General features: G+C 39.3%; 1 protein-coding gene across 2 annotated transcripts in view; it reads right to left on the reverse strand.

Moving 5' to 3' along the window:
- Positions 1 to 5,890: 5,890 nt before the first annotated feature.
- Positions 5,891 to 16,947, reverse strand: part of zdbf2 (zinc finger, DBF-type containing 2) — a 42,511-nt gene continuing 31,454 nt past the window's right edge. The window contains exon 6 of one of the 2 annotated variants that reach the window (XM_066687749.1): positions 5,891 to 9,125. In XM_066687749.1, the coding sequence (XP_066543846.1) occupies positions 6,320 to 9,125 (2,806 nt within the window). In that variant the 3' untranslated portion in view covers positions 5,891 to 6,319. Of the gene's footprint in view, positions 9,126 to 13,962; positions 16,357 to 16,947 lie in introns of those variants that run through there. The other variant, XM_066687750.1, reaches the window with a different exon arrangement.

A 16,947-nucleotide genomic window follows, 5' to 3' on the forward strand; every position in this document is an offset into this window, starting at 1 on the left:
TTGCAGTGCAATTGCACAACGGTTTTTATTCGGCTGCCTACAGCAAAGCATGAGTCGTTTTTGGACTGCCGACAACACCCATCAAGCCATGATTAGCTTTAATAATAATTAAACACGTCATCAGTGCATACACGTCTCCATGTCTCGTTTTCCTAGTTTAGGACTACATCATTGTGTATAGGTTTAAGCCTAAATCCCTACCACGAAACTGCAAACAAACACTGGAAACTAGGACACCATGAATAAGCTTTCAGTTCACAAATTGTTACCTGTTATCAACGGCTTCACCACTCCATTCTGGGTACAAGGAAGTAGCCTATAACTCCGAACCCTCTACAGTTGAAAAGGTATTTTGTTTTGCACCAAACATCAGTAATCCAGGGCAACTCCTTACAATGCGTGAATAGCATCGACCGTCTAAGTAAGGTATTTCAATCGCATTGCATTAAAAACGGTCTCCTTTATTTAATAAGTTGAACCATGTACCCTAATAAAATAGTGGTCAGAATAGAACGTAGACATGTGATCATGAAAGAAGCTGATTTAGACATTCCAGAATAAGTAATGATTCGATTGAAATCTATCATATATATATATATATATATATATATATATATATATATATATATATATATATATATTACTAAAATAAATATAATAGACTTTCTGTTTAGTGTAACAAACGTCTGCTTTCAGTTTTGTTGTATGTGGATATTCTGTGCCAAATACGTTATGGCTTTATTTTCGCTATTTGTTTTATACAACATTTGGATAAAACAATGTTGCCATTTTATCAAACACAGTTACGGATTAAACTACGTGGGGCTACTTATTTGTCAACAACTAAACTTTTTATTAAATAAAGGAGACCGATTTTAATGCAATGCGATTGAAATACCTTACAATGCGTGAATAGATGGCTATAACCGTGATCGCTATAAGCGGTCTCCACCAGGCCCGGAGTGGCCATCGGGAGAATCTGGAGAATTCCCGGTGGGCTGCTCTGCCCGCTCATAAATTGGGCCGGCAGACTCGCCTGCTTTCTCTTTTTTTCTTCACACACACACAGAAAAACGTGTATGTGTTAAGTTACTGTTTGACTGATAACTAAGCTAATTACACTAGATTTGAATTTAAATCAGTGCATGATCAGATCGTGCATTAAAAAAGTGCCGTTTTCTGTTGTCAGCGCTCTCTTTCTCAAACGCAAGTCGTTGCCAGTGCTGTGGCGTGAGTGGATGGTAAAATGGAGGGTAAAATGATGCCAGGAGCTGAAAATGCCAGATTAAGATGACGTGGCCAAATGTGCTAAACTGACAGATATGTTTTCAAGACGACAAACGAGCACACAGGAACCGGCAACTCGAGGTACAGTGACTATAGCAGGGGCGTCGCTAGACTTCAGGTTTAGGGGGGCTAAAGCCCCGAATGTGGGGGGGGGAGGTAATGCCGTTATGGTAAATAATCGGAGTACAAATATTTTGGAATTGGATCAAAAGACCCGGGGCTAGTACTAAAAGACTGTGGCAGGTAGCATACATACAAGGTTTTCAGCAAATGCAGAACTTTTCTCAGATTTTGCTTGTTTTGACCCTAAAAACTCTGGCAAATGGGCTCCCTAGCTCAGCTCTCCAAGAAATCAGCAAGTGTCTGCTTAAATTTGATGATACAGCCACTGTTGGCACATTGCATGCTGAGCTGTCTGGCTTGCCATTCCAGTAGGAGAGACTGAAAAGGTAGTGAGATGCTGGTAGGAGGTTTTCTATTTAGTTATGGATGACAACTGCAAAGCCTTCATTTTTGAATGCAAACCTTTTTTTCATAATGTTACAGTTTTATGTTTTGAAGCAGGAATGTTTCATATAATTTTTCATTATTTTATTTATTAAATTTATATAATAATATAAAAACAATAGTGCAAAAAGTGTGTTTCTTACTGCAATACAGTTGGACTCTTTGTAGCAGAAAACTCAGTATGTGATTTGTTATTCATATTTATGGCCATATTTATATTATTCATATTTCTTGTTGAAACATGTCATAAATAAATATAACAGGATAGTAAGAACAGATCTGTCACTTCATTTATCCAGGTTCCACCACGGTGGGACAGGGGGTGGGCTGGTCTTGGGCATTAGACTCCCGGGCTGAAAATGGGTCCTACTCCGGCCCTGGTCTCCACTGTAAAATATTTAAAACATAATAAAACGCACACCTCATCTGTATTTGCTTCACTGTTTAAGCAGCTTTATCTGAGAACTGCAAGCAGAGATGAGCCAAATTTGAAGATCAAAAGCTTCAACTATCTCCATTTCTTATGAAACTGTTTATCCTATCCAATCATTCCATCATCGTCATTGCATAATGCAATAACCATTTTGAACATAAGCTGCACTTGTAGTAAGTTACACACTAACTAATCGAGCAAACGGTTATTATAATGCAGTGGCCTTAACAATATATTCACTGAGGTAAAATTAGTCTACTTTTTACTTTGAATAAACTCCTAAAACATAATGGTAATAAACGAGATGTAATACTTGGTTCAGCAATGGACCAGAACACAAACATTGTATTAAGTACCAATATACAGCAGGTGAATTCAAACAAGTGCTACCTGAGCACAAATGCAGGGCATATGTGATTTGGATTTGAAGCTTGAAGTTACTGTCAATAATCAAACTGTCAATATTTAAAAAAAATAATAATAATATCTGACCGCAACGGTAAGAAACCTGCACCGAGAGCACTAACGAACGAGTCACAAAATGAGTGCATTGGACGAGATGGGGTAAATGCATGACTGATGTCACAGATCCAGGAGATAATTGTGTTATTTCTATGTAAGTGAATTGGTTAGATTTGTTTCTTTTAACAGCACAAACCGGCACAAATCAAGCACAAACTAATAACACCGGTTTGGAGCTATTCGGATGACATGGGGTGGAGAGTGACGTCACGCAGCCCAAAAAAGAATGCTTAATATCTCAAACACCAAACCAGCACAAATGTTCATTTTTGTGGCACAAATCACCACAAACACCGCACAAATGAATGGAATAGTTTTGGTGATTATTTAATTATATGGGGTGCCAACTTCACGGAGGTGCAGGACACGTGTTTGAAGCCGGATACGGCCAAAATAGCTTGTGCATTGTACAGCACAAATCGTCACAATCGTAGCATAAAGGACAGAGACCAATGTTAAGTGATTCAAATATAATGTGTAATATCTCAAGAATCATGTTGGTACAAACATTTATTTTTGCTGCACAAACGAATGACTACTTCGGATCGATTTGGAGTTTGATGGGGTGCTAGGTGACGTCATTGTAGATAATTAAAAAATTAATATCTAAAAAACTATAACTGCACTGATGAAAACAAATACGGCACAAACTGGCACTAACGTAGCACAAACGAGACTATTTTGGTGCATTTTGGACGTTGATGGGGTTCTGAGCAAGGTCACTAATTTAAAAAAGTATCGCTTAATAACTCGAGAAATAAAATGGCACAAATGTTTCTTTTAGTGGCACAAACCAGCACGAACGTAGCAAACGAAAGACACTATTTTGGCGCAATTTGGAGGTTGATGGGGTGCGGAGTGACCTCACAGCTCATAAAATATAATCTTTAATATCTCGAGAACCATTAACCACTGGCAATTTTGTCAAGCTGACCCTGAACCAGGCCGTGAATTTTTGGCCCCAATTTTTACCTAGTGTTATCCCAGAACAGAGCAGCACCAGGGGGAGGAGCTAACTGAACTATCATGTAAAAACTTTGTTTTGCACAGCTTTTAATAAGAATTTGTAAATGTTTCTCCGTTACATTCAAACATCTACAAACACAGCTGACACTATAAAAATAACAATAACAAATAAAATAATCTGCTACTAATAACCCTAGGTGTAGATCCATTACAAAATACTTAAACTACTTCTGCTATTTATATACTGGTATATGGATTGATCTAGAGGGTAAGGTCTACACAAAGAGTTTAAATTTGTTACAGGTTATTATTTCAAGCGATAGGCCACCTGTAAGTTAGGTCTTTAACCTCTTAAGTTATTGGTTCAGCATTCTGAGGGATGTTTACGTGGTCTGAGATGGAATAAAAAATGTCTGTAAATAAACAACTTTGACATATTCTGGAACCAGACGGTCTATTGATCAAAACAAGACCATCTGTGTTTTGGTAGAAGCAACACATACCAGTACAGAGCTCAAAATGTCAGGAAGTAAACACTCTCTTTACATTGTACTAATACAAAATTAGTTTATATCGGATCTAAACTTCTATCTGTTTTGATAGAACATAAAATATGATATCCTCATATATTAGGGTGTTTTGAACAAAACAAACATATTTGCAAAGAAATCTGATGGAAGACGAGCATAGATCCCTCAAATGAGTGGGTGCCCCTCTCCTCCTATATCTGCCTGCGCTATTTCTCCCTGGGCATAGCACAGCGACATGTGACACAAAAACCTTGTCTGTGGTGTCTATGAGATTAACACAGGCATGTAGCCAATAAACTCAGCTTTCAAATGAAATGCACATTTGGGGGATATCCAATAGCATCTCTGCACAAGAGTAATGTGTAAAAATGCAATCCAGTATCACTGTGCGCAGGTACAGTCACAGACCGCCTGGTAACACGTAAGTCTGCATAAAGAGCAATTTTTAGAAAGACTAGATCCTTAGGTGGATTTGTAAGTAGTGTTATTTGTATTTGTATCAAATCTACCTACAAAATTCATTGTACTGAAATGTCATTGTATCAAAAGACTAGCATTACTCTCGTATTACTCTTAGTGTTACTAATGACAATCGGCTGGGACTTGGACATATTTACATATTTTCCTTATTGTGAGATTTTAACAGGTTCGACCTGTATTTTATTTTACAACATTAAAGTTAATATTTATTTTCACACTTATATTTAGGTTGACAGATTTATACTTAATTATTATATAATTGTACGGTTTTAGTGCATGCTGGAATACTCCATATATAGGTAGTCATTGTACCCTGATAATATGATACTATAACAAATAGAAATGAAATCATTATGATCATTCATATGTTGTATTTGTTGCACTTCATCTGAGAATGTTTTAATGTATATCTTTGCAGCTTCACTATTACATTTTGGTAGCCAGTCCAGTTGGTTTTTACTTCTTTTTAGTAAGAAATAAAAACACAAAATGAGGAGAATCACACTCAAGAACTTCCATTGTTATCATCTGAAAAACCTGACTACCTTTCAGTGTCATGCACACAGTTCTTGGATGGCCACAGCGTGTGACATCATTTACATCAACTCGGGTATGGCAGTTGAAAAACACCCGACCCATACCAGGCATGCTCGACTAGGTTCTGGTTTGGTTTGAATGCTATATGTATATACAAGCACACAAGATAAGCAAAAACGTGAAATTTGTGGAATATTGCACATATATACTTGTGTATTTGTTTAACTGCTTAATAAAAATACATTTTGCTTTTTGTTGAATTGTTCTAAAGCCACACAGACACTAAGTAGACTATTTCTAGATTTATTGAATTAAAAGTGCCATGATTGTAAAATTAAAGAGACTGATGCACTTCAGACCCTGTCTCCACACATTCTGTGTTAAAAAGTCTCACACTATGTATTTAAACGTGTGTATGCTCAGCTTACACAGTTGAAAAATATAGGCTGCAAAATGTGCTAATATCAGACAATGTGTAAGCGCATTGCTACTATAATGGTGGTAGTACAGTATCAACTCCATTACTTTTGTCAGTGCTCTCTCTGTAGTTCTTGAACAGGTGTTCTTTTAAACTTGCTTATCTGTAATCACCCACATTGAGAGGAAAAATAAAAATCTAAAACATATATAAATTAAACATAAGTTTAATTAATACTAAATTATAATAATGCAAAAACACTGTTTTAACATACATTAATTATTCAATAGTCAAACCTTCGGGAAAATACTCATTATATACCTCAAAAAATACCCTGAATGATTGATTGTAAAAAAAACTAGAAAAAACTATAAATTCTTAAATTTTCTCTCTGGTGTCGAATTCCTTGCAAAACATTACAGTCTTACAAACAAAAAACCAAACAAATTGGAAATGTTTGCTGTACTTTTCAATTCCTACATTTTGCCTAAATATTGAAATGTGAACAAATGAGAGCAAGCTAATTAATCCACAACACTCTCAGCACTTTGGAGAAGTTCTACAAGTAAGTACTGCAGTAAAACTGGTGCATTTAAGAAGGAGACATGGAAGGCCTTGCAGCTGAACTGTCTTTATGGTTTAAGTCCATTCTATGCCAAACTGTCTGTTTCTCAGTGTTCTTTTAGATGACGACCTGAGTGTTCTCGTTATTAATGGTTCTTCCAGTTGTTTGCTTGAAGCCCTGGTTAAAATCCCACTGCTCTGTGTGCGCACTCCTTTTACTTTTGGAGTTTGTCGAGCAGAAAACTTGCCTTTAAGAGGCTTCTTTTTTGTGTTTTTTGTTTGACTTGCCTTCCCACTTCCACAAAGCACATTCCTTGTCTTGCCCCTTGTTAGGAAACCCTTGTTGGACTCATTTTTCTGTTCAGCTACTCTGGCTGTCCTACAACGAGAAGTTTTCATGGTGAAGTCCGACCTCCCTTGGACTTTCCTCTCCATCAGCCTACGAGGCACCTGTCTGGTTCTGTAGTGGAATCCTGGTCCTTTTGTAGGGCCCAGAGACTTCTCTCTTGAGTTCTTGGGCTGTGATTCAGAGTGCTTGTCATGTGCTTGGCCTCGTGTGCCTCTGGTTCTAAGAGCATTACTTCTTTCAGGCTTTTTTATCTGAAGGGGAGATATAATCACAACACTTTCAGGGTGAGATTTAGAAGGGGCTAGGGGGCTTAAAATAAACCTGCTATTGCTAGACATAGAAGATCTGCTTTTTGACCTGAAGACCGGCTTCCTGCTAGAAGCTGACGATCCCTGCTCTGAAGTGCCATCCCCTTTCAAGTTGGAACTCAAACCATCTTCATTGCGACTATCAAGGCATGAGCCAGAGGTGGAGGCACAGAAATCAGATATGCTGTTGGTTCTGCCTTTGGTGGAGCTCCAGGTTTCCTTCTGCTCCACAAACTGCTTCTCCTTGTTTATGTCTGGACTGAGACTGCGAAACAACTGCCGTACATGGTGGAACTTCTTTGGCTTGCAGATTGCCACCCCCTTTGGTGGCATTTTAAGAATCCGGTTTGTGGAGGGGTCATAGTACTTTAGAGGGGTTTTCTTGTACTTATATTTGAGCGCACTATCGCTTTCTGTAGATTTACGTTTTCTCCCAGTCCTTCTGACAGCAACAGGTTTTAATGTAAACTGTCCGGACTCTGGAGATGAAAGTACGTAGACAACTGTTTTAGGCTGCAAGGGACTCATGATTTTGCTGTAAGCTTCAGGCAGTTTTAAAGCACAAAAGCTTGTTTTCAAGTCTGGTGTCTTTTCACAACCTAATTCCTGCTGCACTTCCTTGGCTTGTGACAGCTCACTATCTTTGATCAACATTTTTCTGTCCTTAATCACAGGGCAGTTCAACACACTAGTTTGAGTACCATGGCTGACTTTCACGACTTGGCACCTTGATGCTAGGCGCCAGTGTCGTCTCCCTGGCTTTTTCTGCAATGCAGTTTTGCACATGGGAACAAAAATGGTGGAATGACACTCATCATCATGATTCAAAAGGGGAAATACTTTTGCTGCAGCTGAACCCAAATTGCTATGAAAGTGAGTCTCTTGCATTACCCCTTCCCTGTTTTTTGGGATTTTACTTCTTGTTCCAAATTTGGTCAAGGATTCACTGTCAAAATAGCATCGGAAGCAACCTTCTCGGAACTCCCTCACCAGTGCTTCGATTTTCAGGTCATCTTCATACATTACTTGGGACCAGGTTTTTCCCACAAAAGACTGAGGCACATGTGGTAGTGGGGGAAGCACATCTTCTGTGTTATTTTTCCATTCCCTCCTTTTTACGTGCTCTTTAAACTTAATGGTTTCCTTTTTTTTCTTTGCCTCACTCTCTGGCTGAGGGTTCAGGGCAGAGTCCAGTTGCATTTTATACTTCTGATCTTCAAGATTGATATGTACATCCAAGAGGCACCCGAGATCTTTGGCCTCTGATTTACATGGCACCAGGGTTGTTGTTATCGGTGTATCCCATTCCATACTGGTACCAGAATCTGAGAAATAAGGGTTGGCTATTGAGCCAAGACTCAAATGAAAACTACCCTCGTCCTCATCCAGTTTGCCCATGCCAACACCATAGCAGTATTTCTCTATGACCTCCTCAATGGTTTCCTCCATTGCATCCTCATCCCTGTTCAAGAGAGTGCGTTCTCTGTGAGCAATGGAGTCAAGGAAGTCCTCTGTGAGGACCTTCATTGTAGCTTCCGTCTGTGTAGTCTGTGGGGCTCCAGTCACATCTTTGAGATTAGAGTGGAAAACACTGGTCTTTCCCTGAGATTGGCTACTGTAGTGCTTCACAACACCACCAGTTGGACCTTGTGAGGCAAAAATAGACTCTTCTTCCGAGTCTGAGGAAATTGGTTTTGGGGCGATTGAATCAGGAAGTTTAGAAGAGAGAGCAGGGTTGTTAACAGTTTTTAACCAGTCGTTCTTGATGTTGGTTTTGAAGCTGCAGCAGGCTTCAGCAGAGCTCTTTTTGTAGGCTGTTCCAGGCCTTGTAGCTTGGGAGCTGCCAGGCAGGGCATTAGGTAAACCAGAAAGCGAACTGATACTAGTCCTGTGCAAAAATCCCTGTGTTGGCGAGTTACTGTCAAGAGGAAGCAAATCCCGGTCAGGTCTTTTTAATTTGTCGCCAAACCCTGCACCACCACTGGTACCCAGAGCTTTACCAGAGATGTGGGTATGTGACGGCTTTCCTTCTTTTATTCTCTTTTTCTTTGTGGAGGCAAGTCCCTCCACAAAGATCACTTGGCAGGACTCATCATCTGAGCTGGGCAATTCCTCGCGGGTTCCCACGGTCTCCTTGTCATCCTCTGGAACACAGTACAAATCTGACAACTCTTCTTTTGGAATCAGGGGAGTGCTTAAAGAGGGCAGGTCAGCGTGTGTTGGTCTGTTAATGAAGGAAAGAGGAAAAGAAAGGATTGCAATTAATAAGGTGTAGCATTATGTTGCGTGTATTTTGATAAGAGCATTTGGGCTCTGAGCTGAAGCACTGATCTAAAGAAGACCTCTCCCCCCCCAAAGTTATCAGATTTCCTTAGCTCATCAGCTTGGAACTGGTTTGCATCAAAGGGACAGTTTTGGGGAGGATGGCACCGAGAAGAGGCCAAATAGTTTGGAATCCTGCTATGAGATGTCTGGAGAAAGGGGCCTGTAGGTGATAAAAACTCTTTGAAGTGGACGAGAGCCGAAATCCCGACATAGAGCTACGAACCCGGGCCAACCGGCATTTCCAAAAGATGGCATGGATTGACATCAGTCTTAAATCAAGCCCCCCTCCAATAGGACACTGGGGGCTGAAACCGAAATCCAATTTCAAGAACTCAAGAACCAATCACCTATTGATCTGACAGACTATAAAGAACAGCGCACGGTCTCTTTCTCTCTCTCTCTCACCTGAACCAGTAACTCGCTGCCACAGCTCAACTTGTAGCTCTGTTGCCCGAACAGGAAACAGAAACCAACCAAGTCTTTGCCGGCAACAGAAGAGTTAAACTGGGAGAAGGAGATTGAGCCGTACGAAGAATTCTTTTAAAGGACTTTATTAAATAAAGAACTTTACAGACTGCGCATGCCCGTCTGTGCCCACCTGATCAGTGGAGTTTTACAGCTGGACAATTGACTAAGTCGACTGTATACGCAAGTGTTCAGTCATTTAAACAGCTATTTGAGTCTTAAGAAACTTGACCCTTGGAACGAACAGGGCCCTGCTTTCCTCAAAGACTTTGTCTTCAAGTAACTACGGTGGAAACCCTGCTTACAAAGAAGATCTTGTGCACAACCTTGGAGCCTTCAAACCAGTGGAAAATCTGTTTGGAAAAGACTCTACATTCGCGAAACCCCAACTTCCAGGTGCATCGACTGAGTGGAAGTTCTTGGACAAGGCCGAACCGGACTGCCTTTGTTCCAAACCACACGGACCTCGTGCCGTGTGCTGTTATCTGAGCCCGAAGCCAGAGAGGCCTCTCTGCGACGAAGTTCAGATAAGTTTAACAGTTTGGAGTTCATGATTCATGAAATTTGAGAAATCAATTAGAAATGTTAATCTGTGATTCATAACTCTAGAATGTGTAATATCATTTAGTTTTCTTAAATATAATGTGTGTTGCATTAAACTGTTTTGTTGATAATTTTAGAAATAAAATCTGTCAACGCCGCGAAATATCTTCTCATTCCTATGTTACCTGACATAAATACTAACCTGCGTAGTTATTTAATGTCTGACTAACAATACTAATGAGAGACTCACCTTCGTCTTACTAACCGGTATTGTAGTCAATGTGTTTATAACCTTTTTTTGTTTAACGATTTGTATTATCATATGCGATCCCATGGTCTTTGATTTGGTCACGGAAGTGATTTGTCTTTGATTTGTTGATCTAGAGTTGAATTTTAATTAGTTTTCCCTTTTGTATAATTAGTGTAGTGCTACATTTAGTCTTTGTTTTTTAATAAATTTGACAATTTATATCTTTGGAATTGGTGTCTGTGTCCAATTATTACAGAAATTGAGTTCTACAAGATTCCAGGATTCGTGATAAGATGATACTATAAATTCACTTCTTAAATTGAAATTTATAAGTGTACCTTACGCTACAAAGGTGTCAAATAACATTAATTATTGTAGTTACAGTAGAATAGGCCTGTAGGTTTACTTAGTTGGGTGTGTGTGTGTTTAATTCTTATTCCTCCTCAATGCAGTTAAAACTAGGGCTGTGCCAGTAAATGTATTTACCGTGCCAGTAAAAAGTATACCCGCTCTCTGAGGTGTCACGCCCTCACCACGGTGACAAATAATTTATCCTCAATAATAGTGATTTATTTATATTGATGTATTTTTTTATGTAGCGATTCTGAAGCTTCACCATTTACTGTAGTAAAGTTGCTGCACTGTGGCGCAAGATATCGGGGTTCGAATCGTGCCATGGTAGTTATATGAGCAAGTTAGATTCAAAAGTATTCACCCTCTTAGACTTTTCCACATTTCATTGTTACAACATGAAATCAGAATTAATTTAATCAGGAGTTTTTGTCACTGATCAACACAGAAAATGTCCAAAATGTCAGTGAAAAATAGAATCTGCAAATTGTTCTAAATTAATTACAAATACAAAACAGAAAATACTTGAATGCAAAAGTAATCACCCCCTTTGCCTTGACACGCCTGATTGAGCTGTAGTTAAATACACCCATCTCTGGGAGGTCCCACAGTTGGTTAGTACAATTCCTAACAAAAACTACATCATGAAGACAAAGAACATTCAATGCAAATCTAGAATAAGGCTCTTCAAAAGCACCAATCAGAGGTAGGATATAAGAATATTTCCAAGGCACTGAATATCCCCTGGAGCACAGTAAAGTCCATTATTAAGAAATGGAGAGAATATGGCACAACTGTGAATCTGCATAGATCAGGCCATCCTCAAAAACTGAGTAACCGGACAAGAAGGGCACTAGTCAGGGAGGCCACCAAGAGGCCTATGGCAACTCGAGTTACAGTCTTCCACAGCTGTGCAACAATAGGCCTGGTGCTTCACAAAAGTGGCCTTTATAGGAGAGTGGCAAAGTCACATAAAATCTCAGTTAGAGTTTGCCAGAAATCATGTGGGAGACTGCGACCAAGTGAAGGAAAATTCTATGGTCTGATGAGACCAAAATAGAGCTTTTTGGCCTCAACCCTAAGCGCTACGTTTGGTGCAAGCCTAAAAACCACACATCATCCTGAGAACACAATCCCTACTGTGAAGCATGGTAGTGGCAGCATCATGCTCTGGGGATGCTTCTCTGCATCAGGGCCTGGAAACTTTGTAAAGTACAGAGAAATCCTGGAGTCTGTAAGAGACCTGGGACTTGGGAGAAGATTCATCTTCCAGCAGGACAAAGACCCCAAACATACAGCCAAAGCGATACTGGAGTGGCTTAAAAACAAAAAGGTCAATGTCCTTGGTCAATGGCCCTGTCAAAGCATGGACCTCAATCCAAATAAGAATATGTGGAAAGAGTTGAATATTTCTGTTCACCAAAGGTCCCCATCCAACTTGATGGAGCTTGAGCAAATTGTGCAAAGAAGAATGGGCACAAATTGCTGTGTCCAGATGTGCAAAGCTGGTATACTTATCCACATAGACTCATGGCTCTAATTGCTGCCAAAGGTGCCCCAAATATTGACTGAAGTGGGTGATAACTTATGCATTCAAGTACTTTCTGTTTTGTATTTGTAATTAATATAGAACAATTTGCAGATTATATTTTTCACCTTGACATTATGGACATTTTCTATGTTGATCAGTGGCAAAAACTCCTGATTAAATCCATTCTGATTTCATGTTATAACACAATGACGTGGAAAATTCCAAGGGGGTGAATTCTTCAACAGTATATCGATACTCAAAAATCCATCACCTGCAAGCCCTAGTTAAAACAATTCCATAGCCATTTCAGTAACTCAGAATTTTTAATTCCAATTCCATAATTTAATTTCCCAAAATAAACCTTTGCAAAAAACTATCTATCCAATGCAATTTCCAATTCAATGTTACTAATCTGGATATTCTGGTTATTTGAAACTCCATTTCAATTGAATATTATCCAGATACACTGAGCTTTAGATATACTTTACAAAGAGCAGTCATGATTTTACAAATCATAATATTAATATTCAATTAAGTCACCAGAAACATAGCATTCATGGAAATGTTCATTGCATTGTCAGCATCCAAATAATATTTTTAACTTATAGGTTTAAGGTCCCCAGTGTTCTGTGGAAAAGTGCCTCAAAAGATACACCCAACTGTTGTATAAGAGCGACAACTGTTCAGCTATTTTCTGACGCTGGTCTGGAGACAAAGGAAATCATGTCAGTAACAGGACACCACAATGAAAGCTCAATTTACAACTACTGGACAGAAAATCCACAGGAAAGATGTAATTGGTCTACAGTTTTAACTTTAGCAGGATCTAAAACTGTCACTGTCTCAAAACCAGCCAGTCAAAGTGCTGCACTCTTTCAGCTCCAGCCAATCTGTTCCCTGCTAGCTTGAATGATGGCCCGCCTTCAGCAACAAGTTCTGATTGAATAATAATAATTCAGATACTTAGCTGACACCCTTATCCATGGTGAGTTACATTTGTACCCATTTATACAGCTGGGTATTTTACTGGAGCAACCTAAGATACTAATACAGTTACATTACTAGATGTCCAGATCAAATATAAGACAGACTAACCACACAATAGTATTTAAAATAAATACAAAATCTTGCGTTACATTGGGAATGATTTTTTTTTCAGCAGGTTACTGGACAAAATATTAGATTATCAAGGTAATTCATTTTTTTTAAGATTATTAATTTAAATAAACTTCAATCATTTTCTATTAGCCTTTGCTTCAGGATGCAAAACTACCATCACAGTAATTTATCAAACGCTGGAGCCCACATTGATGGAAACATGCAGAATCTAAATGTTGTGATTTGAAGTGTCACCCGTACAATACAATATATTTACAGTGAATGCCAAGAAATGTGATTTTATATATAAAAAGTGAGCCTAGCTTACTAGAAATGTTACTCCTCTGTTCATTTGTTCCTATAATGATAATAACCTCAGTCTTACCGTGACTTAACTGTAGGAAGTTATTCTCCTGAGAGATTCTGCACTAACAGCAGCTTTGTTATGAAACTACAGGATTTCCTGGTTGTGAGCTAGTATCCCATTCTCCCTTTTGTGAAAAAATATTTCAGATAATCAGGGTTGTCTGTGAAGCATTGGGGTCAGAGAAAAAAGTATACCAAGTAAAAGGTTGGGAATCCCTGAGCTAGGACATTGAGTATGCCATAATATGTATTAATTGCAGGTCAGAGTGGAGAAAACCAAATGTGTGTATGCCATATGCATTCCTGCCATAAACTTTCTTAGTATGGTAAATAAGCCATACATTATAAGTGGAAAGCTGTAAACTGATCAAAGCTTTTACATTTGTATCCTAAATATTCTATATAACTGGGAGGCACTGCATTCTGGAAACATCCTATCCATTTAAATATGCAATTATGAATTATTGAAATCTTCTATCTCCTGTAAGGAAAGACCTTCATAGAAAAGAAAAAGGAAGTAAACAATAAACCGGTACATTTCTTGTATTTAATTAGCCATCAGCAAGCATTTACTTTCTATACATGCTATAATGCCCCTTCTCATTCTGATATGATAATTTAATTTATAATTTATTAGTTAATCCCAAGTGTTTGGTTGCATAAAATTACCAGCTAAAAAAATACAGTAATTGCTTGGTCCAAGCTTTTAACCTTAAGCAATGAAAAAGCTGTAAGCTTTCATCATCATATAATATTCATGAGCATTAGCAGTGGCAATTAAAACTACAGCTTCTCATTTCAGACAGTGGGGGTTTACAGACATACATTGAGTGTACAAAACATTAGGAACACCTTCCTTAAACTGAGTTGTAACTTTTTGTCCTTAGAATAGCCGCAATTTGTCGGAGCATGGACTCTACAAGTTGTTGAAAGTGTTCCACCAGGATGCTGGCCCATATGGACTTCCCACAGTTGTGTCAAGTTGGATGGTAGTGGATCTCTACACCGAATGGATTTCATCCCACAGATGCTCAACTGGATTGACAGCGGGCAGGTCACTGCAATAAACTGAATTTACGATCATGTTCATGGAACCATTCCAGCAGTTACCAGGCAATGTTTTCCCAATCTTCCAGTGACCAGTGTTTTCGTTCCATAGTGAACTGCAACTGCAGTTTCTTACGTTTTGCTGAAAGTCTAACTCTGTTAGGTCGTCGGCAGCCACACCACATTCGTGTCAAGATACGATGAATTGTGCATTCTTTTATGGGTCTTTCAGCAACAGTGTTGTACTGGACTGTCCGTTGACTAACTGTAACCTGTCTGTTGTTCAGCACAATTCGTGTCAGCCTCCTTTGACCTCTTTCATCAATGAGCCATTTTGACCAATGGCCTGCCATTGACTGGATGTCCTTTGGGTGGTGGACCATCCTTGATACACATGGGAAACTGCTGAGCATGAAAAAACAAGCAAAATTGGAGTTCTTGACAAACTTACAACAATATTCTATTCAAAAGCACTTAAATCATCTTTTGTCTTGTCCATTTACCCTCTGAATGGCACACATACACACATAACACACAATCCATCCATACACAAACCTTAATTGTAGTTAATTCAGTACAGCTGCTGTGTTGGTTAAAGTAATCAAATTGAAGGAAAGGTGAGCTAGTCAAGGAATTTGGAGGTGGAGCCAGGTAGGTGTAAATTGGTGAACTCATCCAGGAAGATTTCATCTGTTAACGATGTCAGCACGTTGAGGTCCTAGAGATCAGAGTCCGTGATCTTGAGGCTCGGCTTGCTGATCTGTGCTTTATTAGTGATATGGTTATAGCAGGAGACTCTATTCTTAGCGGTGTAGATCACACAATGTGTTCTACACCTCTAAGAATCGAATCTGCAAGACAAATTTAAAGAGTTAGGTAAGAAACTAAGGAGCAAAACCTCCATGGTAGTTTACTGCAAAATACTACCGGCACCACGTGCCAGGCCAGGGAGACAGGCAAAGATTAGAAAGTTCAACACATGATTGAAATCTTGGTGTAGGGAAGAGGGCTTTAGATGTATGGGGCATTGGTCTTTCTTCTGGGATAGATGGGACCTGTACAAACAGGACGGTGTACATCTAAACAGAACATAAGAAAGTTTACAAACGAGAGGAGGCCATTCGACCCATCATGCTCGTTTGGTGTCCATTAATAAGTAAGTGCTCCAAGGATCCTATCCAGTCTATTTTTAAATGTTCCCAAATTTTCAGCATCTACCACATTGCTGGGGAGTTTGTTCCAGATTGTGACTACTCTCTGTGTAAAGAAGTGTCTCCTGTTTTCTGTCCATTTGTGTCCCCCGGGTATGTGTGTCCCTGCTGATCTGGAAAAGCTCCTCTGGTTTGATGTGGTCGATGCCCTTCATGATTTTAAAGACTTGGATCAAGTCCCCACGTAGTCTCCTCTGTTCCAGGGTGAAAAGGTTCAGTTCCCTCAGTCTCTCCGAATAGGACATTCTCTTCAGACCTGGAAGGAGAGCTAACACATTGGAAGAGCGTGTGTGCAGAGAAATTGAGAATCACTTGGTCCCTAGACCAGGGGTGCAGGGAGCTCAGACAATGGGAGATATTCTACTAATGACAGGAAACAAAGGGAAACTGCTAGTAGGAAAGTCCTGAAATGTCTGTACCTCAATGCCAGGAGTATAAGGAACAAGATGTTAGACCTAGAAGCCACAGTGCTGGCCTGTGTCTATGATGATGTAGGAATGACAGAAACATGTCTTACAGAAAATGATGGGGATGGTGGTGGGGTAGCATTATATATCAGAAATGACACTGAGGCAGAACTTAAATGAGATCCTGCTAAAGAAACAGAATCTGTGTGGGATAACCTTTTGAATAAAAGTTCTGGAGGATTAGTGGTAGAAGTGTGTTACAGACCACCCAATTCAGATATTCAGAAAGATGTTGCATCGTACAGTGCAATCAGGACTGCATGTAGCAATGATGTGGCTGGAATTTCAATTTCCCAAACACAGACTGGGAAAGCCCAGTTGGGACTATAGAAGCAGAAATAGAAATGGTTGAGATGGCAAATGATGTTTCTAACTCAATTTGTCAGGGAACT

This window comes from Amia ocellicauda, chromosome 16, assembly GCF_036373705.1.
Source record: "Amia ocellicauda isolate fAmiCal2 chromosome 16, fAmiCal2.hap1, whole genome shotgun sequence".
In the NCBI taxonomy this organism is placed as follows: domain Eukaryota; kingdom Metazoa; phylum Chordata; class Actinopteri; order Amiiformes; family Amiidae; genus Amia; species Amia ocellicauda.